Here is a 23,408-nt window from a genome sequence, read left to right as displayed (position 1 = left end):
CAATAGACTAGCATGTGTACATCTTTGCATTAAAATCAATGCAGATGTTGAATTTCAGAAGGAGAGGCTTTGTTTTATGATGAGAAACAAGTCTCTTAGCCCTAATGAAAAGCAACAAGACCTCAGGGACACTAGCACACTTATGAATGGATAAGGTTATTACCCAAGTAGAAGAAATATCTGAGTTGCATCAAACTCAAAGTTCTCCCACATGAAGATGAAGAAAAAACAGCGGTGAGACTGAAGACACTTGCATCACCTTGCTGCTCTGGAGGTTTGCATTCAACCACAGTATTCCAAAAGCAAAATATATAATTATACAGAAGACCAGGAAAGAAAAAGTACTTTGATATTGTTTGCAGTAAAACAGGTTTATGTATTACCATAGATGGTTCCTTTTGCTATAGAATTTATTGAGTTAGATGCAAACTGTGTCTTATCTGAGTTGTTTGTTGTTCTAGAGGTAGGGATAACAATGCCTTTACAAACTAGAAAGCTGCATTAAAGTTACAGCTATAGTTTTAGAGAATCCAAAATACATGATTTTAAATGTGAGCATTGAAAAAGGATGATCCAAGTATAACAAATAAAGGGCTGTGGAGTTTGGCCCCAGCTGGAGATGCCTTATGGATAATTCTACTAAAGCTGTGGCATTTACAGGAGTTTGTTTCCAGTTGTAGAAGCAACATCTAGTTCTTGAGTCTGTGCTCAATACTGTCCACAGCAGAACCCTACAAAGACTTGTAAATAAACTCATTACTGTTTCTTAGACAAGCATTGATAATTGAGGTTTTTAGATGAAGGTGTCTGACATCGATTAATACTGTTCTTAGAACAATGATTGGTTAAGAAGTTATAAAGTGTAACTTGCATTAATTTTATAAAAAATAGGACAACAAATAAGGATGAGTTGTATTTATGTCCCTGGTGTTTTAAATTGCTGCGTTCAGGTGACTGTAGAGATTAACAATGAGAGTACAAAATGTTGATGGACTCAAGCACGGCCAGTGCCCTCAAAGGTAACCCAAAGCTCTTGCTTCAGAGCTTCCCTGTTCTGATTTGGAAAGCTAATGCTAAGGAAGAAGTCCATGCATGCTTGTGCCTTAAGCCACCTATGTAAAAGGCACCATTCATGCAGGAATCAACATCAGAGATTGGATGTAGGAAGGGAAAAGGAGTGTAAAACTAAGAATTATCAAGCAGAAAAAAAAAAAGTAATTCAGAAGTTCAAGAGTAAGCAGCATTTAATTCTTACTTCCTCTTGGGAAACCACATGACAAAGCCAGTTTTCTGTGATTTGGAGCTCATTTGGATGTCTTAAAAACAGGAGTTATTTCCTCCCATGTTATAAGCATGTTTAGAAGCACTGAAGTAACAGAGGAAGTATCTATAAAATAAACGTCTACCCAATTGCAACATGTATTACAACACAAGTTCCAGGTACTGTTTTGGTAGGTACCTGCTACGTGTCTAGCAATGCAGAGTCTAATACTGCAGAATGAGACTAGGTAGCCTTACGCATAATTTTCTAGTTATTAGTTCCAGTTTGAGCAAAGGTACAGTTAGAACATCTTGAATTAGACAGGAATCCAAGAAAAGCAGCAGCTCATTGTTAATTTGATTAATACCATTCTTTATATGAGGCATCTATAAACTAGCCTCGCTCATAACTATGAAGTAATGAGTCCCTAATTACAGCAATCTTCCCTATTAATGCCTAATATTTAAAATTAGCCTGTACTTAAGGTCTTGAACTGAAGATAGGAGGTCTAAATGAAGGTTAAATGCAGAACAGCAATATATGATTTGGCTTAGCTCATAAGGAAATGACTTCTCTCATTTGAGATTTATTTGATCTACATCTCAGAATTCTGGCATGTAGACACAGAACTGGAGAAGCTAAACAGCTGATGGCCATCATGTCACCAGCAACCTCCTCTTTACTCTAAAGAAGTATGCACTTATTGGCACAACCTGCAGAAGATGAGCAAGCCAGCACCATCCTTATTTTTCACGTGACATTCTAAAGGGTACACATGAGCTTCCTCAGTTAAACTGTACCTTAACCTCTGATGACTGCACTTGCATAAGTTTATGGTTCTTTAGCTAAGGTAATAACTGACCAACCCTAGAATACCAAAGTGTGACACTTGTTTGACCAAACAGAAATTTTAGTAAAAATGATAAGCAAACACTATGACTGAAGTGCTTGTGTTAACTAGAAAACCAGCAGAATAGACTGATTTTCAACCAAGTTCATGAAGTGCTGAAACTTAGCTTCTGTTTTAAGGATTACTGTTTGCCTTTTAGCTAATTTCTATTCTCAACTTGTACTGAGTCATTTTTTCCATTACTGCAGAACTACTTTGTTTTTATTGGATGCTTTCAGTCTAAGCATGTTCAGAACACCACAGCTTCAGAACTATGGTTAAAACAAGGTAAAATTTGCTGAAATTAACAATTAAAGTGAGCTTGAAGCAAATGTTACAGCCCATCTACTTTAAAAAAACCCTGTAGAATACTTAAAAACAAAAATACAAAATTTAACCTATTCCTTTGTCATCAAGTAACATAGTAACAGTTTTATCACCTTTTGGATGGATTTCAGGCACCCAATATTTAGATTTTTTTATCACTAGGGATCTTAACTTATACGATCACAACTGCTAGAAGATAATCAAATGTGCAGTTTTAATTTATTACTTTAGGATCTTTGCTTATATTACTTTAGGATCTTGGCTATAAATGAAAACTTAAAAGTACAGACTGATGAAAGAGCCTCTGCTTCATCACATTACAAATAAAGTCTCTGAACAGCAAGATGGCACATGTGTTTCTTTAATAGCTACTGCATTAAAATATGCACATACAGGATTACAAAAAAACCTTACAGTTTACAGGATCAGATAATTTCACCTGTGATAGCATTCCAGTTTTCAAAGGAAAATACATGTTAGAGTACTTGAGTAGAATAATTACTCAGAATTTCTTCAGTTTTACTCCATAATTAAATCAATCAGGTAAGGGAAAAAAACACAAAACCAAACCCAAACAGCATAGGAACAGCAGACAATGATTTTTTTGCGCTCAGTATTACTATAGTGCCCCTCAGTTTGCAGGTACAGATAACAAGCAAAGTACAATCTGCCTTTCATGGAATAGTATAAGTAAAAAAAAATTATCTTCCTTCAAAAAGAAACTGACATTAAATACAAGCTAGTGTAATTTTATGTATTCATTTGTTATGATTGTATTCTTCCTCCCCAAACTTTAGAGATCTTCCGCTATGACACACTGTAGAATGGGAATGATGTCTTCAGAGGTCTGTACAGAGCCTAGCACAAGTGAAGCCACTATTCATTAGGAATTTCTGCTGGGCCTGTATGTCAGGTAAATCACAGGAGAAGAGCTATTGAATGCAGCTGTTGGCACGTAACTCTCTATCTAACTATAACACCTAGCTCTAGACATAGAGCAGGATCTCCAGAAGAGTCTATATCCATTTCTGTGAAGCAAATTTGGGTCTTCTGGAAAAGGTTCCTGCTTCAATGGTCACAACTCTCCCTGACTGTAGCACAAAACAGGACAATCTCCAAAAAGGATAAAGAAAAAAAAAATAGGTAAGCATTAGTTAACATCACCAAGAGTCCTGAACTCCACAAACAATACCGCTAAAGAACTACTCTGGGCATCTAAATTTCTGCAGCCAATTCTAAGAATGATTATTCAAAACAGACAATCTAAGCTATACCTTCAATAAAAAAAAGCACTTCCATTCAAGCTCATTTCTCATCAAGCCAGTGCCCTTCACCTCTTCTTTTACTTATCTATTCACACATTTGTCACTTTTTTTTTTAAGAGTCAGAAGCTAATCTAAGGCATAGATTGCTGTAAACTCTAGAAAGGTAATGCAAGATAAGCAAATGTTTATTTGATACATAGGTTGCTTATACAGCGCTAAAGTTAAGAACTGCATTTTACATTGATGCTTTGTGGAACAAAGAACACTGTTGTCACAAAACTTCTTACTCTCTTTGCACATCAAACCTCTTCTGTCTGGTATGCTGCTGCCATTCCTCCTCTCCACTAGTTTCTCTGCTTCCTACATTATGCTTTTCAGGAACTAAGACCAGATACGATGAGCACAACTTGTGTCCAGACTAACTCTGCAGTAGGTGGAAAGATTCTAACACATGCCTACCTACCCGCTGAAGAAATAAGTTCTTATGAAACAGGTTGAACAAAGACATACCCCTTCTCCGAGTGAAGCTTGCATTTAGACTAGATAGAAACTCCTCCTTGGATTGACTGAAACAGGAAAGACCATGCCAAAGCTATCAAGGTCAGTATTAATACCAAACAGCATTCTGAAACTGTCTGCTGAAGGTTAAGCAAATATCTTCCAGATACTTCAACGGCAGAAGTAGCACAGCCTTCCACTAGGCACTCAACAGCCACCATCTAAAGGTACTTTTTACACTTTTAATACAGCCCACCTCCTGACAAAAAGTAGTACCACATGCACAGTGTCTACTTCTTGAGAGATGAATCAGAAAGGTTGTAATACGCATGCAACAGCAGCTTCTCATCTTCAAGGCCCAGGAGACAACCATTTTCTAAAGAATAGTTTTAAGCAAACCACAGTTCACTTGGTCTTTCCACTTCTTAATGGTCCTCCAAAACAGCACTTCTCACCAAAAAGAATTCCTGGTCTGACCTGGCAATTGGGAAAGGTTCCTAACCCTTCTGCATATGTATGCAATTGTGTTAGTTTTTTTATAGCCCTAGGGCACAACTAAAAGACTTCTTTCTTTAAAGGCAACGTTTGAACATGGTGACCAGGGCTGCAGTTTAAGGAGGCTGTATTATTTTTCTTTCTGTTTATGTAGGACCCTTGGGAAAATGTCAGCAGAACTGTTTGGTAGTTTGCCTGCATATATTCCCAGCTCTGCTTTTGCTTACAAATCAGGTTTTTGTCCGAAATAAAACCTGAAGTAGTGCTAGTTGCAAGACTCTGTCAAAGCGTGAAATAAACAGCAAGCTTCCACACAAGACTGAAAATTTCCACATCAGTGAGACAATAGTTTTGCAAGTTTAAATAAGTAGTCCCCTGGGAACAGCACAGAACACTGGCAATAGTAGTAATACAATTTCACCCAGCTTTTAATTTCCAAAGCTAAACCAAGGATGGAACAGCACCTTTTATCTAGGCAATAACATTTACACTGAGCCACAGTGGTGCACAAATTCATGGAAGTATCATTTAAAAGCATGTACCGACTTCTACTTTTAATAGCCCTTTTAGTTCAGCAGTTTCACACCAACCTCTCAGACCAAAGCTAATCTGAGTCACTGCTGCATGCACAGGAAAACATGCACACATAGCTGTCAAACTATCCTAGTTTCCTGCCATTCAGTCTGTAAGAGCTGATTAAATGCAAATTAACATTAAGTCCCTGAAACAGCAGCCACAACATAAAAGTTGGGGGGATAGCAAGAGCTTGTTTTAGGGGCAGAAACTATAGAAGGTGAGGATAGGAAGAAAAAACATTTAAAAACCCCAAAACTTCCAGTAGTTAAGTGTCCTCATACAAATACTTGCTGACTTTATGGAAAAGACCTTTGAATCACAGATTGAAAGCAGGTGGCAAATACTGGAATCAACTATCATTCGGTTGTTGAACGAGGAATAAAGTTATGAATTTGCCTCAGTATTTGTCTCCTGGAATTCACAGCTGCCTGGCTCCAATTGCCATCTGCAAAATGAGTAATTTCCATTTTAGGAGACCAGCTTGCAGGAGGTCAGAGCAATCTGGCCATCCTTGATTACACATCATGGTTGGTTTCAAGCTGAAGGATCTGCTTGTGCCAGTATATGCACAAAATACAATCTAAATTCGTCAAAGCAAGTGTACTGGAACATCAGCAGAGGCATAAAAAGTTGCACTAAACTTTACTACTGAAATTCAGCTACTACTAGAGAATTTAACATCTGTTTCTAGCTCAAGCACTGGATGAAATTACAAATTCAGTAGTCCCGTATCACAGTAATGGTGGGTAAGCATTTTGGGTCCATGCATTCAAAGACTTCTTCTCTATCTTCTAATTCAGTGGCATGCAAAACTTAGAATATATTTGCCAATTAGGAAGTGCAGAACATCAATCCTTCTCCTGCCCCACAGTCCTTCAAAAGAACTCAGAAATAAGGAATTATTGGCTTATGGCACTTGGTGTAAGTATAGCGTGTTATAACTACTGGCATGATATAGGAAAGAATTATGACAGTACAGAAGATTCACAATTTTTCATTGTCTGTGATAAGTATATTGAAGCCACAAATCAAACCCAAAGCAAATAAACTAGAAAGGACAATGTTAAAGCTTGCCAATTTGAACATTCTAACAAAACCAAAAAACAAAAAAACCCCACCCCACACTACTTGCCGACATATTCACTTGAATTCCCAAGCTCAAAAAGAATGCTGTAAAGGTTTACTGCGAAGAAACAGACATGATTAAAGCCAAAATTTCAATTGAAGAGTACTGTCAACCAACTAAGCACCTGCACTGTTCATGAATCAAGGCTGCCAAAACTCTAGTAAAAACAGTATGAAAAACTAATAATAACATGGAGATATTACAGATTAATTACATCACTGCTATACATCTGACTGTTCTGGAGCACAGCAGCCTATTCAACCCTGAACTCAAGGAATGCCATAAGAGTCAATAAACTATATGACATGGAAATATCTCCTCTTAATAGCTGCAAAGAAAAGCCAATCAATGTTAAGAATTGTAAGCCATAAGTGTAGTTTACACTTTAAGTGGGAAGGGAAAGAAATATATACACTTACAACATAACCATCACTACAGCCTATTCTAAAAAACATACTACCACTCTTTGGGCTAGAAACTACAATTTTTAAAGTGGAACAGACAGATCATAAAGTCAGATGTCTCCAAATACTTTTTAAATTAGACATTTACAAACACTACGAGTTTGCTCTTACCTGCAACTTCTTGACACTTGTTGATAAAGGATATAATTTCTATTGCAAAAATAAACTTTTCTTCTCCACAGCTGCTTATAACTGAAAAACTTATGCTAGTGAGCTTTAATTCATGTAGCAACTCCTACAGCCTTTACCACAGCCAGTCCAATCTGACATTTTGCACTCTCTCATTCGGTGAGATGCAGCACTTCCCCTTGACTCTTACTTTTGTGAACATGCGCTGACAGAGCCAAAGGGATAAACCTCATGACAAGTCAAAAGCCTCAGTTTAAATAGGCCTCAGAATACACATTCATATGCAAGACTGCAAAGTAGCCAGAACTACTGGCTCAACCACCAGAACGCATGCCTTGCTGGCTAAAGTCAGGATTCTCTTGGCATGATGGACTACTATGTAGCCAGTAACTTACTGCCTAATTGTATTTTTCATTTTAGACATTGTGCCAATCTGAAGGTGTAATTTTACAAATTAAGTGCTGTTCTCATCCCCTCCACCCCCACAAAGCAGATGGGGCAGACAAATTACTTTTCCCCAGTTATTCCAGCAGGCCACCAACAGTTTGCTACGCACCTTCAGGTATAGCATAATCTTGTAAGCAGCAACTTCCCTTCATTCAGCATCCTTCTCTAAATTTGCAACAGTGTTATTGTTGTATGACTAAAGTGTTTCAGGGAAGGAGGGGTAAGAAGTATGATTACTTTTCTTCAAGAGACTTGACAACCTTTTGCAGTAGTCGCTGGAATGGTCAATTCCTTTCTTCCAAGCATTGTGTAATCTTAGAGTCAGGTTCCACCAACTGATGAAATAAAGTTCCAGATACTTCAGTGACTGAAAGTTAAGACATTCAGAATTCAAGAAAACTACAGAAGACCCACACACCATGTTGTGCCTGAAGTGGGCAAATTATCTGCATCTTAAAGTATGAACCCAAGAACGATACTTATATGCAACTTCTAAAGCCAGAGAGCATTACTAGAACTGGACTTCACCCAGAAATATTTGAGATTAAGAAGGTAAATAGCCTAATGGAGTCAGCAACGTTCTCAGGGAACCAAGACTCACTGGAAGCACCAGAAGCATTTCCCAGTCTACACACTGAGACTGACAAAAGAAAGAGTTCACAGAAATCTTTGGTTCACATAGTGGCTTTACAGGAACAACTCCTTGCATTCTGCTATTCCTTGCACTAAGCAGAGCTAAAACATTCCAGAGATAAATTTATTGTGCAATCATGGGTTTGGGGGGGATGAGGTGTCATCTTAGGGATACTCATGAAATCAAGAGGAGGACAGATGTAAATAATCCTGTGTCTCAATGGACGCTAATACTATGAAGGAAAGGAAACAAACCTGCAACAGACCTTTCTTGGGGGAAGAAATCAAAAGCAGGGCACACAGTGGGTTTCCATAAGCATCAGCACCTTGTTAAGCTCTCTACAGATGCAGACTTGACTTCAGAGCCTGCTTTTCTAGCTGCAGAGGTCCCAATAACTAACCAGTCCTGCTTATTAAAAGTTACAAAGCAAAAGAATTTGACTGCCAAGATCCAGTTTCTATAACACAAGTAGAGCAAGGAGACAGGAGGACAAGGAGACTACCTGGATTTGAAAAAAATCTTACTTCCATCACTGCTCTCAAGTGAGTATTTTCTACCCTGTCTTTCCCTATGCCCACCTTTGTCTAGGTCGAAGAACTTCTCCAAAGAACAATTTATGCAACTGCACCAAGTAACACAGGTCTCATGAATCACAGACAGTACACAAGTGTATTCATACAAAATGTTAGTGATGTCATTCCTAGGTAAGTGACACACCTCAGTTTTACAGCCTACCATGTGAGCTCAACTGCCAAACACCTGAAACCAGATTTGAAGCCATCTTCATTTTAAAAGTTGAAGGCTCTAGCTTAAGGTTTAGATGGTTTTAGTACCCACATAATATTTGTAGTTTAAAGCTGCAATAAAGCATTCCAAGTCAGTTGACTTTGGCTGTTATTTAAGTTCTGCACAAACACCCTCCAATTATTAATAGAATGCAAAGCATGTTATCAACTACTTTATCAACACTGAAACATGACAAAGCAAAATGAACAGGAGAAAAACAGCAAGAAAGTTCTCCCATATTTCAGTCATTAAACTTGACTACAGAAAATATTAGATAATTACAGAGAAGCGACAAGTGTTCAAAATCCTAGAAAAAAAGAAATTAAGACAGCAAAACTTTCCAAATACAGTCACAAGAGTTTCTGTCTTGAAAAGACTAAGAACTTGTACTATATGTGCAGGTAGCAAACCGCTGCTGAGATAGAGAGTCCGTGGAAGATTTCCAAAAATGGGGAAATTACACATCAGCTCTTCAAGCAAACACTTGAGTCATATCTCTGTGTAGCTGATGATAAATTATGTCACTGAAGAATCTATGGTGCTGATGCCAACAAGCCTTTTTAATAGAAAGTTACTTTTGAAGTGCCGTTTGGTCTTTTATTGGAATCCCTATAGTTTGCATGCCTTCAACTTTTACTGATGCTTTTTATTTATATGCCATATTTTGAAAATAATCTTAAATGGAAAAATACCTTTCACAAGACTACTATCACTTCAATTGTTCAGTGCCAGTATTTTCTTGTTTTCATGTTTTAATCCAGCATATACACATACAGGACACTAAGAAAGAACACCAAAAAATTAATAGCATCAACAGCTTTTAAAATCCACCATCTTATTAATCAAGTATCTTGTCTTAGTAGGCTTTTCTGGCTTTTGTAAAGTTTTAGTAAGTCAAACTGAAGTCGACACTCAACAGCTGATCTTCCTCAGGAACTGCTCCACACACATGCAGAAAAACTCTCCTACTTCCACGTTCCTTGTGCCACAGGCTATTGTTCACAGGTACAGTGATTCTCACATGGGTAGGTTTTCTTGCAGCAAAAACAGATGACAGCTCCAGAAGGTTTAAATTACTTCTATCCCCTCACAAACATGTCATGCAGTCAATCCATCTGCTACATCAAAATACAAAACTTCACCAAATGCAGTGTGACCTTCTCATTTTGAGTTGTAATCTTTTCCTTTCTCCTGTTTCACTTAACGTGGAACATCTTCTCAGGTTACTGTACCATTCCTGCCTTAATGACAGGATGGACAATCATGCTAGAATCAAGAGAAAATTCAAGTGACCAAATGGTTACAGTAGGCTTATTGGAATTTCAATAAGAAATCTGCAATCCTAGCCAGAAACTGGGAGGTTCTGAAGTCTAGTTAAAGGCACTTTGCATCAGGAACTTGCAACTACTATAGCATTCTTGAGAAGTGTGCTTCCAACTGCACAAACTGAGTTCATATGTGTGAATCTCCATTGGTAGATACAAAATAAGGCGATTACTTAAAAGTGAGTGACTAATCAGTTATAGGCCTCCACTCAATCAGGTACCGAACGTTGCAGCTGCTACTTCAGTTTCATCTTTACTTTACACAATCTTTATGAATTGTGAACTGAAAATGCTGATTAAGAAAATACTCAGAACTCCATAGTGGTTTTACTGAAGAACTATATTCAACTGCACTCAAAAAACATATTAAATATTTGTACTAGTCTTTAATAAAGCTTCTTCAGGGTCGTAGCTTTTCTTGACAAGAGAAGGGAAATGACATGTTTGAGCACGAAAGTTTTACTGAAGGCAACGTGACATTCAAATACTTTGGGGAAGCCCCTAGCCTTCAACAAGACCAAAACCAACAAACTAAACCTGAATACTAGCTAACCTGTAACTAGCAAGTAGATAAATCAAAAAGTCCTTCTCAGGAATGCTAAGACAGTACCACAGAATCACCTAGCACTTAAACCCTATGATGCATGTTTCTACAAACAGAATTTCCATCATCTATGGTATACTCAGACCTGTCAATAGGGACTGGGGGGGGGGGGGGGGGGAATACTGTTTAAAAATTTAGATACACTGAATGACTCTAGCAATTAAGAATCATTTTTTTTGTAATATAAAAAGCAGTATCTCAAACTGCCACAAAACAACTGCACAATAAAAAAAGGTAAAGGGACAGCTAAATAGAAACAGGTTTTTCCTCCCAGTGACATAAATACCTTCTCCTGCATGCTGCCCTCCATGAAAATGGAGGAGTTACACCTGACATGCCATTATTACCAAAGAGACAAAAGTAACCTACCACACCCATAAACTGAGTATCTGACCCTAAATATTCTTTCCCAATTAATGTTAGTCAGCTAGCCACAGTTACCACTATACAAAGCTCAGTCTCCTCTGTGGGGAGAAAAAGGAAAAAATGCCTACTGTGCATTTAGCTTTTTTATAGTAACCTCTTAAGACAGCATTGTCTTTACCATTGCTTAAACAACAGAACAGCACACAGATTCAAAACTCAGCCTTATGAAATTAGATTATTTTTCTCAGCCTTATGAAATTAGATTATTTTTGCTCTTCATTAGGGCAAAGCTAGCTCATTAGCAAGGAATTAGTTAGGAATTACTAGTTTTAATTGAAAGACAACTACATACAGAGGTCAGCACTAGGATTATCTAATTCAAGAACAATTCTCTATAGAGGAACTCGCATTCTGCTTTCAGAAAAAGCAAGCAATACCTCTTCTAAACAAGAATTCCTATATACAAACAGCCAGAGGTTGCCCGTGTGTCCACACTTCACATTAGTATCTACAGTAGCATCCAGTACAGGTATATGTTGCTAAAGCAGAAGTTTCTCAAGACAGCCTCTTCCCTGATCCCAACTGCAGCTCCTCCAACTTACTGTTTTATTTTCTCAAGCTATTACAATTTAGATTTACACACACACACCAGTTTTAAATTCATTACATTTATAGCTGGAGCTATTTGCATACAAAAATGAAATGCAGCAAATGCAACAATTTCTAGTACTATTTCTTTGCAGCAGTCAAATCTTTTAACAAACAGTAGAGAAGGCATTCTAAAAAATCGAAACACCACTTAAGCTTGCAAACACAGAGCTGTAATTACAATCAACACTTTTTATATTATGGAGTACAGCATTCTCTTCAATTGCTGAGAAAACAATTGGAAAAGAGCTCCCCCATTCCCACATCTTCTTACATACATCAGCGACTGAAGGAACGCTTTAAAAAACATGCAGTGGATCTTCCGGCATCCACATTAAGTTGTTCTGTGTTTTCCTTTGAAACTGTAGTTTAAGTCACTTGTTATACTTACCTACAGCTATAGGTAAAATCTGTTTATACAATAACTTCATGAGCTTTCTCTGAAGTCACATTTGACAGATCAGGCCAAAGTCAGGTAGACTGTGAATAAGATGTGACACTGCAAATTGCAGGTAAAAATATGAACAAAATATTTCATATAAAACCAAGTTTGAGAGGCAATCACATACTTGTCAGTGGCCTTCAGTATTTTACAAGTATATTAGAAGTGTTAAGCACAAGAGCCACTAGATCTGTTAAGCTACTTCTTTACAAAGATGGGGAAAGTTGTTTCTCTTCCTAAGCATGCAAGTACCCAATAAGCACTGTGACATACAAGTATTAGCATTCAATACCACTACTACACACATAAAAGCGTAGCTATAGAGAGACAAACATGCCAAGCCTTTGACTAGGCAGCCTGCAAAAGCAAGTAGAAAATGAGTGACCAGGGAAAGCCACATCCAGAGAGATGCACAGAGAAAAACACACTGATAGCCACAGTGTTAGCACAACCTACCCTCTCTGCTCTGCTATACTCTGAAGCCAAGAAACTGACATTACACAAAAATTCTTCATACAAGTAAACTTTTGTTTTCCACTGAGTAGGACAAAGTGCGGGGTCCTCCTGAAAAAAATCTTTATCATTAGGACCTAAAATAATGCAAGTTGCAGTAGCTGAACAAAATAAGTGGTAATAAATTTTGCTGAACTTCACACTTTCTAAAAACACTGTTTTATATGACGACACAAATCAGATTATTAATTAACAATAGAAGTCCAAACTTGGCCCACAGGCACAATGCTTCACCCCAATATTCCCTTTTCACTTTGATTAAAAGCTAAGGGAATTCATTTCTGCCTAAGTCTGCAGCAAGTTCAGCACATAAAGCACCAGGCTGGATTGATTTGAAAACAATTCCACAGTAAAACAAGTTTAAGAGTTGTTGCCTTTCTGTAACTAGATAAAAAAAAATAACTTAATGCTGCAACTACAATAAGAAGGGTTACCTATATTTTACAGAATACAGGGAAGGTAGTCAAAATTAAGACTGATCGAGCAGACAACATGGATTGGTTCATCTCTGGGATGGGGGGGGAGACTTTCAGAAAACTCTCATTGATTTCATTAAGATTATTCACTTAATTAAGCCTACTCATTCAAGTGTAATTGCATATGTTCATGAACACACTGAGAACAACAAGACTTTTGTTAAAACATGGGATGACATGCTTTGCAACTTAAAAATAACAAATTTTCCACTTCAGTAACAGAAGCATAGATTTTCAATCAAGAATGCTAAAGCAAACTTCAGGACATGAAGTAAGCCAAAAGCTTCAGAGCCAGAACTCTGAGATGGTATTTTGGTTTCAAAAGGGGCCCACAAGGATCCTGGATTTGACAAGAGTAATGCAGCTTCTTGAAGTTAAGTGTTCAAGTTAAGAAAGCTTCATCTGAGTTAAGTGTTTCAGAAGGTAGCATTGACCACACATATACACATCAGAGTACACACCTGTCAGCTGTGTTCGCCTTTGTTACCAGATGAAGATACTGTTATTTTGTGTTAAACAAATCCTCAATTCAAGTGTGAAATTTTAGGAAAAATAGGTAAGTTTAGTTCTGCTTCAAACCTATAGGATAAACAGGTTTCACACTGCGAACATTCGTATTAGTCATTCTGTGAAAGAACAAAAAAACCAACAGGAAAATGAAATTCATATGAGAAGTGGCATACATGTATTTCAGATCCATAACACAAGGCCAAGACTTGCATGTAATCTCCTGATGTACAAGAAACCTCAAATACGCATATAGAAGCCACTTTGGTTACTCTTCTAGCTTCACTATGAAAATGATAAAACAGCAACAGCAAAACTAAATAAATAATCAACCCAGAACTAAAACTTGCATAGTAACCACCACTGGCTGGCTAGCTGATGACAAAAACAATCTCTCATAGTTTGAACTCAAGACCCTTAACTACACTCGTAACATGGAAAAATAAATCAAATTATATTTCATACTAATTGAAAAAAAAGTAAAAAAAATAAATCAGCGAAACTTGGCCACTGACAGAATGTTTTAGATCTGGAGCAGTTTCCAATAACCACAGTTTACAGATATTTTAGTATGAAAATAGATTGCTATGTGCTAGTTATAGACAAAATGTAAAACGAAAGTATTCAGAAGTTACATTAATATAGAAACTATTTACTTGCAGCCTTGAAAACAAACCTGCTTCTGTGAATAGGTCTAAAATGAGGCTGCATTTGCCAGTCAAGATTTTTTCAGGGGTTTCACCATCTCCTTAAAACCAACTCAACTCTGTTTAACTGATCTTTAGAAGCCATTAGTATAAGAAATAGATTGCTAATGGGATAAAGTGCTAACACCACTCAGGCACAAATGGAAACAGTCTTACTCAAAAGCCTCATCATATTGCTCTAATTTTGGGTTTGTGAATGAGTCAAAGATTCAGTGTTTCCAGGATAATCACAGTGGCTGATTCAGCATTCTCAAAAAACAATTGCGACAGAAAAGCTGGGTACCAGGTCTAGTCAGAACATTTAAAAAATAATATCCCGAAATGCTTCCCCCCTACCCTCAAGTACCCTGATAATCTTCTGCCTTCTTGTTCTATCCTTACAGTCTTGAAATTACTAGAAAGGAAACAGCTGAGGAATGCTGCCACTCTTATGCCATGCTTTCCATTGACTGTCATTTCAGGAATGCATATAGGAAAGTACAAGAGCTTGGAATGTCTCCACCCATCCAGCAGCACCAGAAGCTGTCCAGTTTACCAAAAGCTCCACTGCCTTGCAGCTGCATTCCAGTTTGCGTTTTTACAGTTGTCCAGACCAATGAAGAAATATGTCATTAAGCACCAATAAAACATGTTTTAGGTAAATGTCCTCATACGCTGCATGTCCTACATGCATGTACTCAATATTGATACTACAGTTTGACAGTAACAAGGCTTAAATCACAATTTCTTTGTTGCACGAGTCCCAGGAGGGTACACTTATGCTACAGTTGTCCAAAAGTACTACCACATCCCTTTTACAGTATATTAGTTTGACTAAGTCTAACCTGTATGAATATATTCTTGGATAAAATTTAAGTATTTGCTAGAACACATGCATGTTCCTCAATTCTACATCCTGTCAGCCCAGCCTCACGAGTCAAATACACAGAAAAAGGCAACCAATTTGCAATCCTCTCAAAAACTGACAGCCCAGCAATAAATGTTTTACTAGCCCAAGAAACAACTTTGAAAGAGACAGCAAGCGAGAGTACAAGCAAAGGGATAAACAAGTAAAGAACTGGCCAAGAGCCTGTCAAACCATCTGTTCCAACTAAAATTTAGCATACAACCTTAAGTGTGGAATACCGATCCTCAGTTAGAAAACCCAAGCTGTATCTCTACTAATGATTTATACTAACTGCTTCTCTCCTAGCCCCGGATTTAGCCAACAAACAGAAATTTGGTAAAAAAAAATAACGTGCATGCTACCACAATGCCAAGATCAAAAAGGTCTCAAATCAAGCATGTTCTCATCCATCTGATTCATACATACAAGAGCACATCTCATCTACTCTCACAAGGTGCTTTTGATGATTTATCATGAAAAAGTGTTCTAAGAATGCCAAGAATACACTGAAAACGATAGATAAAGCGTTACTGTAAAAGCAAAATTAATGATACAGTGCAATTCATAGCTACAGACCAGGAGAAATTGTCCCCAAATATTAGCTTCAGTAAATACTGAAGTAGGACTAAAGTCCTACCACTTGAATTCATCCTTACATTGAATGCAGAACTCTTCCTCCATGACTAGGTTAAGTTTGGGTCAGTTACACCAACATGGAAGCTTGGCTTTAAATACTTAAAATAATTACTATATGCTAGAATAACCCATGTGAATTCTATCTGTGCACAAGAAATATCTACAGCAATAAAACTGCTATGCAATCAAACATAGAAATCCAAGGTTCAAACTTGAAAGACCATGAAGAAAAGAGACGCTTAAGAGATAAATGTAAAAAGGTGAAAGCATTGTTTCTTTTATAAAACACCAAGCAGAACACAATTCTTTTGAATGCAGCATTTAAATTTCAACTATTATATTTAAAGTATATTATGAAAATATCACTTTTTTCCTCTACTTGCCTCCATTTCAGAAGGTAAAAAAAAAATATCTTAGATGACAAGATCAGTAGGAAGTTAACAAGTACTTATTGTAGAATTTGAACCTAACTACTGTAACTATGGAAAGATCTATGGCCCACACAAGAACCAACTCCTATTACAAAGAGGATTTTAAACAAATACGCCTCTGTAGTCTAATCACTGAGTGAAGTCAACATTATGCTTATTGCACGACTCATTTTCTCTGTGCTTTGTTGTACAGATAGAGAATTAAAAAAAAAATACACATACTCAGGATAACATAATACAAGCTGAGCAAATGACTCCAAAATTCTCAGCTGTATATCATCTACAGCAAGAGCCCGTGGAGGTTCAGTAGGTTGGAGGCATTTGTTTCTCCCTCCAGTGAGATTTAGGCATCCAGTCTGTTAACTGTGTATAAGCCTTTCTGTACAAAAGGAAGTTCTCTTACTTGACAGTCTTGAAAAATTAACAAGTTTATCACACACACCAGTATTTTCAGTCTCCAAAAGAGGCTGCGCAGAAGTCATAGCTAGCAGGTTACTAAGATAGCTTTTAGCTGTTTCCACACCTTCCTTACCCTTGGTTACTGCGTGCTGCTGCTATGATGCAGACACCCTAGAGATTTAAGACTGTGGCAACCTGTTCTTTGCTCTTATGACTTGACATGCTCTGCATGCTATGGCCCCAGCTCAAATACATGACCTGTGTTATCATTAGTCAAAAAGGATCCCGACAGTGAAACCTTAATGCCCTCTATCAAGTTTAAGGCAAAGGGATCCAGTGCTGGTAGATTTGATGTCCCTTTTTCATCACTCCTTGCCATCTGAAGGGATGTTGCAACAAGGATGACAGCTAATGCCAACCCTACCTAATGCTACCAGGAGTCCCGACAGAGTTCTTCACATAAACCATCGCAGAAACTCCTGCAAAGGAAGGTACTTCTTATCCAAGACATAAATCCCACAGAACCCACAGACAATACTAAGACAGCAATAATTGTCCATAATCGGTTAGAAAGAGTAAGTGTTCAGTGAAACATACTTGTGAAGAGCTTCTCAGCATCTTGATTACTACTGAGGGATCAACGCAGCAGTCCTACAGCAGTGGCATCAAATCAGAATTTCTATTTAACCCTGCATACTGCTGTGCCGGCAAACTAATATGAAAGTAATATCAGTAAAACAGTCTCACCTTCATATTCAATTTAGTAATTTAGATTTGCAGAAAAACAGATATTTGCAACAGAGGACAGCCTTTGGGGAACTTTGCTTAATTAAACTGTAATTGCCCTGGACAAAAAAAAAAAAAAAAAGGGTACATAAAACGTTCATTAAGGATTAGGAGCTTCTCTTGCTGTTCAGCCTTCACAAATGACAACAGCTATAGTACTCAATGATCCCCGCCCCCATGCACAAACAGTAGAGATAATTTCCCTTATTTACCTCCAAATCAGTACCCTCCCCAGGAAGAAGTAAGATCATGACAGCAGGACATGCTCCTTTCATGCCATGTAGCAGAACCAGACTGCAGCACCCACCTTCCTCACCCAGAGAGAATGAGGCCAAAAACCAGGTTACCACCTCCCCAGTCTGAGCAGCCTCAAAGAAAAAGGACAGCCAAAAAGCAGGCTACATAAATTGTCATACCTAACCACAGCCTAATCTCAGCTGCCGCCTTTATCAGGAGCATGCAGGTACTCCACAGCACACACATTGTGCTCCCAGAGGAGCAGTGTGCACAGGAAATCCAGCCTTCCAGGAAACTGGTCACATCATGGTCCCTCCCCAGCACATACAGCCTTCCCATGGTGCTGCCCAGAAAGGGTGGGCTCCTCTTTCCTGTACAAAGCTCTACGCACATTTTAGACAAACTGCTTTCAGTCACTTAAGCAATAAATTCTAATCACAGTTAGTGAACCAAGTGCACTTTAATGGAAGGCAAGGAAAGAGAGGAGGAGTCTCCAAACTCTGAGGAAGATAGGTGCTAAGCTTTCAGAATGACAGAATTGAATCCCACTCTAAATAAGTAAGTTTGCCCTAGAAGGGACCAGGTTTTACTGAAAACAGTATATAGTCTTTTGTTAAGATCATTTCAGAATACACCACTTCCCCACCCCAAACTGTTAATTTGGGAGGTCACAGCTCACTTTTGGACTTTTTTGCTCTCAAGTGCTCCTTACATTCAATTGTTAAGGTATATTAGAAAAGCTGCACTATCTCTAAGTTAGATCTCATCCTGCATGACAACTGCCTGAGAAGGCAATATTTAAAAGCAATCAGCTTCATCCCCCACTAAATTAAATCAGACCTTAATTTTACAATCAAATGCCTGTTCCACACACAAACTACATACATCATGCAGGATACTGCAGCAGAATACACACTACCCTGCCACAACATCCTACACTGCATATACCTCCCACAGACAGAAGAGTGCTATACACAGTTTTGTACTTTGTGCTGTACTACAACAACAAGTTCTTAAAGGGAATGACATTTGAACCCAGCATTATTTATAATGGGAATAATAATCATCATCCAACAACAATTTTCTTCTCCTCTTCTGCAAGACTGTTTTATTCAATCGACATGTCCTCAGATACGATGCACGCAAGTCCACTCATTCATGCACATGCAAATATAGATCAAAATCACTCACTGGCAGCATCAAGAGATGAAGAAAGTACCTACGTATATACTCTCCCCCTTCCTCCTCTGAGCTACCAAGCCAATTGTAATTTTTTCTTTCCCATATGCATTGAGAGAAACAATTTTATTTAAAGATTTCTGATGGGCTGTGGAAGAAAAAACACAGCTTAAACTCTTCCTAGAACTAGCAGGAAAAACAAGGCCCGAGTAGTGTATTTAATTATATTGCTATTTTGAATGCACACATTTGTTCTCAATAACGACAAAAAAGTTAGACGCAACCCAAAAAAGGTAGTCACTTTTGCTGAAATAATTTATTCCTGTGAAGCAGTAGAGTCCACATGGGATACCACAGAAAGCATTAAAAAAAATTAAACCACCACAAAGCAACAGCAAACTATGGTGGTCTTAAACATAACAACATGGACTTTGACACAATTAACATGTCAGTAAAAACTCTGTCAGGAAGAAGGATAATTTTTTATAAAGAGTTTCCTTTGGGAACAGATAGAGCTTTGTTCCACGTTACAGCCAAATCTGATTAAATAAATTCAGGTTATAGACTGCATCATGTATGATTTGCACCTTTTATATGGCATTAGAGATAAATAAGATTTATTGATAATAATGAAGGGAAACCATTCAAGAGTTGGTCATGGGCAGGGTTGTATTAGGCCTTTTTTTATAGCAGCAGGCAACTATTTACTGGACTGCCTTAAGAGGACTGTAACTTCACAATTTTTCCTTCTTCTTTGCTTTTAATATCCTAAAACCAAAGAAGGCTCTTTGGTTATCACTAGAGGAGGGGAGGGGGCGAGGAGAAGACTGAGCAAGAGCTTCAAATATTCACTGTATATAGTATCAAAGACATTTTGAAAACACCATCTGGACTTCATGAAGAGAGATAATACCATTCATCTCTTATTCTAACAAGAGAGTTAAGCCAAACGTCATCCCTTCCTACCAGTTACTGGAGTACAGTAACTTGTTGACCCAACGATCTAACCAGTTAAGGTATGACTTCTAACGCAGAGCTCCCTGGAAGCACAAAGCAATCGTAATTTGATTAGAGAAGGATAAATACATAAAACCTCACTATAAAGTGACAGGCTAGCCTGAAGTCAGGTAACCATGCTGCAGTAACATGCCGACAGGCTTAACCACAACACACATTAATTCTTCCAGTTCAGTTCACAACTGAAAGTAAACCAATACCCTTCACAAGGGAGCAAGTGACAACTTATAGACAGGAAGAAGGGCAAAGCGCAGTAGAGTTTTTTATTTTACGTTCAGAAGGGAATTCTATCCAGTGCTATGGGGCAACTTAGGTATTTGTAGAGTCTCACATCCTTGAAAAAATGATACGAGATGGGTAAAATACATTTAACAAAAACGAGGTGGTGAAACTGAGAAGAGCACTGTATAACAACAAATTCCTATTTACCTCACCTACCCATTCTGGGAAGACTTCTACTTGATCGACCTACACCTCCTAATAATTAAGAAATCTAATATTTAAGTACTGAACAACTTCTGAAGTTACAAATAAGAATCCAGCCTTCAGAGATCATTTTTTGCTTTTTCAGTATCCAGTGAATCCAATATTGTGTGAAAGCTTTTGGCCTTCTACAGAAACAAAAACTATTCAGGCAAACCCGCATTATCTCCGGATTGCCACAGCCTTTCCTTATTTGGCTAACGTTTTGAGATTCCAATCAGACTGCTATGAAGTTCAACATGCACAAAGCATCCATTTTGAGGAAACTTCACAGCCAGTTTCCCTTCCATTCCCCCCCTGCCCCAAGTGAAAGTTATCTCCCTCAGCACCAACCCCCCTCCCACATACCGACACCAGAACAAAGCAATATGGATTCGGGTATTTTTTACTGCTTTCCAACGCACGGAAGAAAAATGTTAAGAGCCCTGCTCCCCTTAAAGTTCATCTTTCACACTGCGGCAGAAGCCATCAGTAAAGAAAGCCAGCGGCCTGTTATTGATACGCGTTTCTATATTAGGAACAAAACACTGGTTTCCCTTAGAAACCGGAGAGAAATAGATGATCCGGCTCTCCACACGCCCGCCCGCACACACGAGCGGGGTTTAGTCGGCTCAGCGGCTGCGGAGACCGGGGAAGCAGGGAATTGCCACCGGGATCCCGGGCATGAGGCAGCCGGGGGACGCGCCGCCGAGGCCAGCCCACACCCCTCAGCTGCCGGCCCCCAACCCTCCGCCGGGGGGCACCTGTCCCCGGCCCCCCGACAGCACAGCGGGCCCGTTCTCCCCGTCCCTCCCGAGGGAGGCGCTGCGGACAGGGGAAGCGAGGCGAGCGGGGAAAGCGAAAGAGGGTCACCGGCACCTCCTCCCCGCCGAAGGAGAGGCCCAACCGCCCCCTTCCGACGCCCGGCCTGCGGGGAGGGGGCGCAGCCCACCGCCCCTCCAGCCCAGCCGGCCCGGGCCGCTCCCCTGCGGCCCCCTCCGGCCGGCCGGCCGCCCCGGAGCCTGACCCCGGTCGCCACCGCCTCCCGCCCCGCGCTCCCGGCCCCTCCCCGCCCCGACACCCCCCAGCGGAGGGGAGAGCAGCCGCCTCCGGCCCCTTCCTCCTCCACCTCCTCCCGGCGGGACACCTCGCCGGCCGGCCTCGCCCCCCCCTCCCCTGCCTGCCCAAACCCCGGTCCCGCCGCCGAGCTCGGCCAGGCCCCCCCAGCGGGCGGGAGCGGCTCCGCACCGACCTGGTGGAGCGCGGTGAGCCCGTCCACATTGGCGTAGTTGATGTCGGCGCCCCGCTCCAGCAGCCGCAGCACCTCCTCGGTGTCCCCGCTGGAGCAGGCGGCCAGGAAGACGGCGCCGTCGTCGAACTTCACCTTGGTCTTTTTGCGCTTGACTACGGGCGGCTCCAGGTCGGTCTCGGAGCCGATCCAGCGCTTCAGCTGCTCGTTCCGCTTCTGCTTGGCGTCCGCCATCTTCATACCCCGCTCCTGCCTGGCCCCCTTAGCTAACGCCGCACCGAGGATAGACTATATACCGCCAGTATCCCACAGCGCACCGCGGCCCGCACTCGCCCTCGCTCTCTCACCCACCCAGATGGAGGGCGCAGGGCGGGAGGGAACTGGGGGGCGGGGCGGCGGCGGCCTCGTTAGCATAACCCCGCGAGATTGCCGGGAGGCGGGGCGGGAGGCGCGGAGGGGGATCGCTGGGGAGGCGGGGCTGGCGCTACTGGGGCGGCGGCAGCCGTGGGCCGCCCGTGTTGTGGCTGGGGCGAGGCCGGCTCGGTTAGCTCATCCCGGGTCTGTGAGTTCAAGAGTTCAGCCTAAGGGTCACCGGCTTCCCCAGCCCCGCCGGGGCGGAAATCCCTGCGGTCGCAGGGGCAGAGCCGGACCCAGAGGCGTCCGACGGCGCGGCCCCGCACGGCGCCCGCTGCCTGCCCGGGCCTCGCCTCGGGGGGGGGGCGGGGCATCGGCCTGTCCCGCTGCAGCCTGGGTGCGCTGGCGAGGCCGACAGGTACACGTAGAAAGCGGTGAGGGCCTTGCTAGTGAAAGGGCCGTCACCGGAGGGTGACCAAGGATGTACTTCTCCAAAGCGAAGTGTGTGGGGAGAGGGAGCGGTATGGTTTCTTGGGGTGTCTGGTGCTGGCCTTAAACCCGAAAACCGAAGCCAGGCTTTAGGCATGCAGGTCTGTCCTGGTTTCAGCACTTAAACCACGATCCCAGGGGCTTCAGCGGCTGGAAGGATGCTGCTCCTCCACCTCTGCGGGGCAACTGAGTCAAAGGTGCTGCCTGACCCTGCCAGCCACCATGCAACACCACATGCAACACCACCAGCGCTTCTGCCTGCGTTGGCAAATGGGGCAAATGCAGCCCCTTGGAGGAAAAAGGGTGATTTACTGAGGATCCTTGGTTTTGGGAGGCGAGACGTGTCTGCGTCAGGGCAGCTTGCTGTATAAAAGCACCATCTCCCATTTGTCCTGACACTTCGGCATGGCAGTGGACAAATCCCTGTGCTCATTGTCCATTTTACTTGAAGTTCACTTCCATTACCTGGAAACCTGGAGTAGCACACCAGTCTTTTCTGCTGGGAGAAAACAAGGAGTTACAAAGCATACAGCATTTGAAGATACAAAGACTAAAATGTATTTGTTCAGAGTTGCAACTTCTAGGAAACAAGCTGTTTCCTAGCAGAAAATACAAAATAAGTATTTTGTTTTAAGTTGAATCATCTCTGGGGATAAAATGTGGTTTTAAACTTACTGGAAAAAGTTTTATTTGCAACTAATTATAGGAAACAAAGTATAGTATGAGAGGGCCATCAAACCTCACGCACTTGAAATTTTGCATGGTTTGTTCTTTTCTAATGATAATGTCTTCTTCTTA

The 23,408-nt window shown here is 40.6% G+C and overlaps 1 protein-coding gene across 3 annotated transcripts in view; it reads right to left on the bottom strand.

Moving 5' to 3' along the window:
* PPP1R12A (protein phosphatase 1 regulatory subunit 12A) overlaps positions 1 to 22,140 on the bottom strand; it is a 121,897-nt gene extending 99,757 nt beyond the window's left edge. The window contains exon 1 of one of the 3 annotated variants that reach the window (XM_056338939.1): positions 21,771 to 22,140. In XM_056338939.1, coding sequence (XP_056194914.1) covers positions 21,771 to 22,007 — 237 coding nt within the window. In that variant the 5' untranslated portion in view covers positions 22,008 to 22,140. The remainder of the gene's footprint in view (positions 1 to 21,770) is intronic. The other 2 variants (XM_056338940.1, XM_056338941.1) reach the window with 2 other exon arrangements.
* Between the last annotated feature and the right edge of the window lie 1,268 nt (positions 22,141 to 23,408).

Source organism: Falco biarmicus, chromosome 5 (genome assembly GCF_023638135.1).
Source record: "Falco biarmicus isolate bFalBia1 chromosome 5, bFalBia1.pri, whole genome shotgun sequence".
Lineage (NCBI taxonomy): Eukaryota > Metazoa > Chordata > Aves > Falconiformes > Falconidae > Falco > Falco biarmicus.
This window is presented reverse-complemented; position numbering and strand designations above follow the sequence as displayed.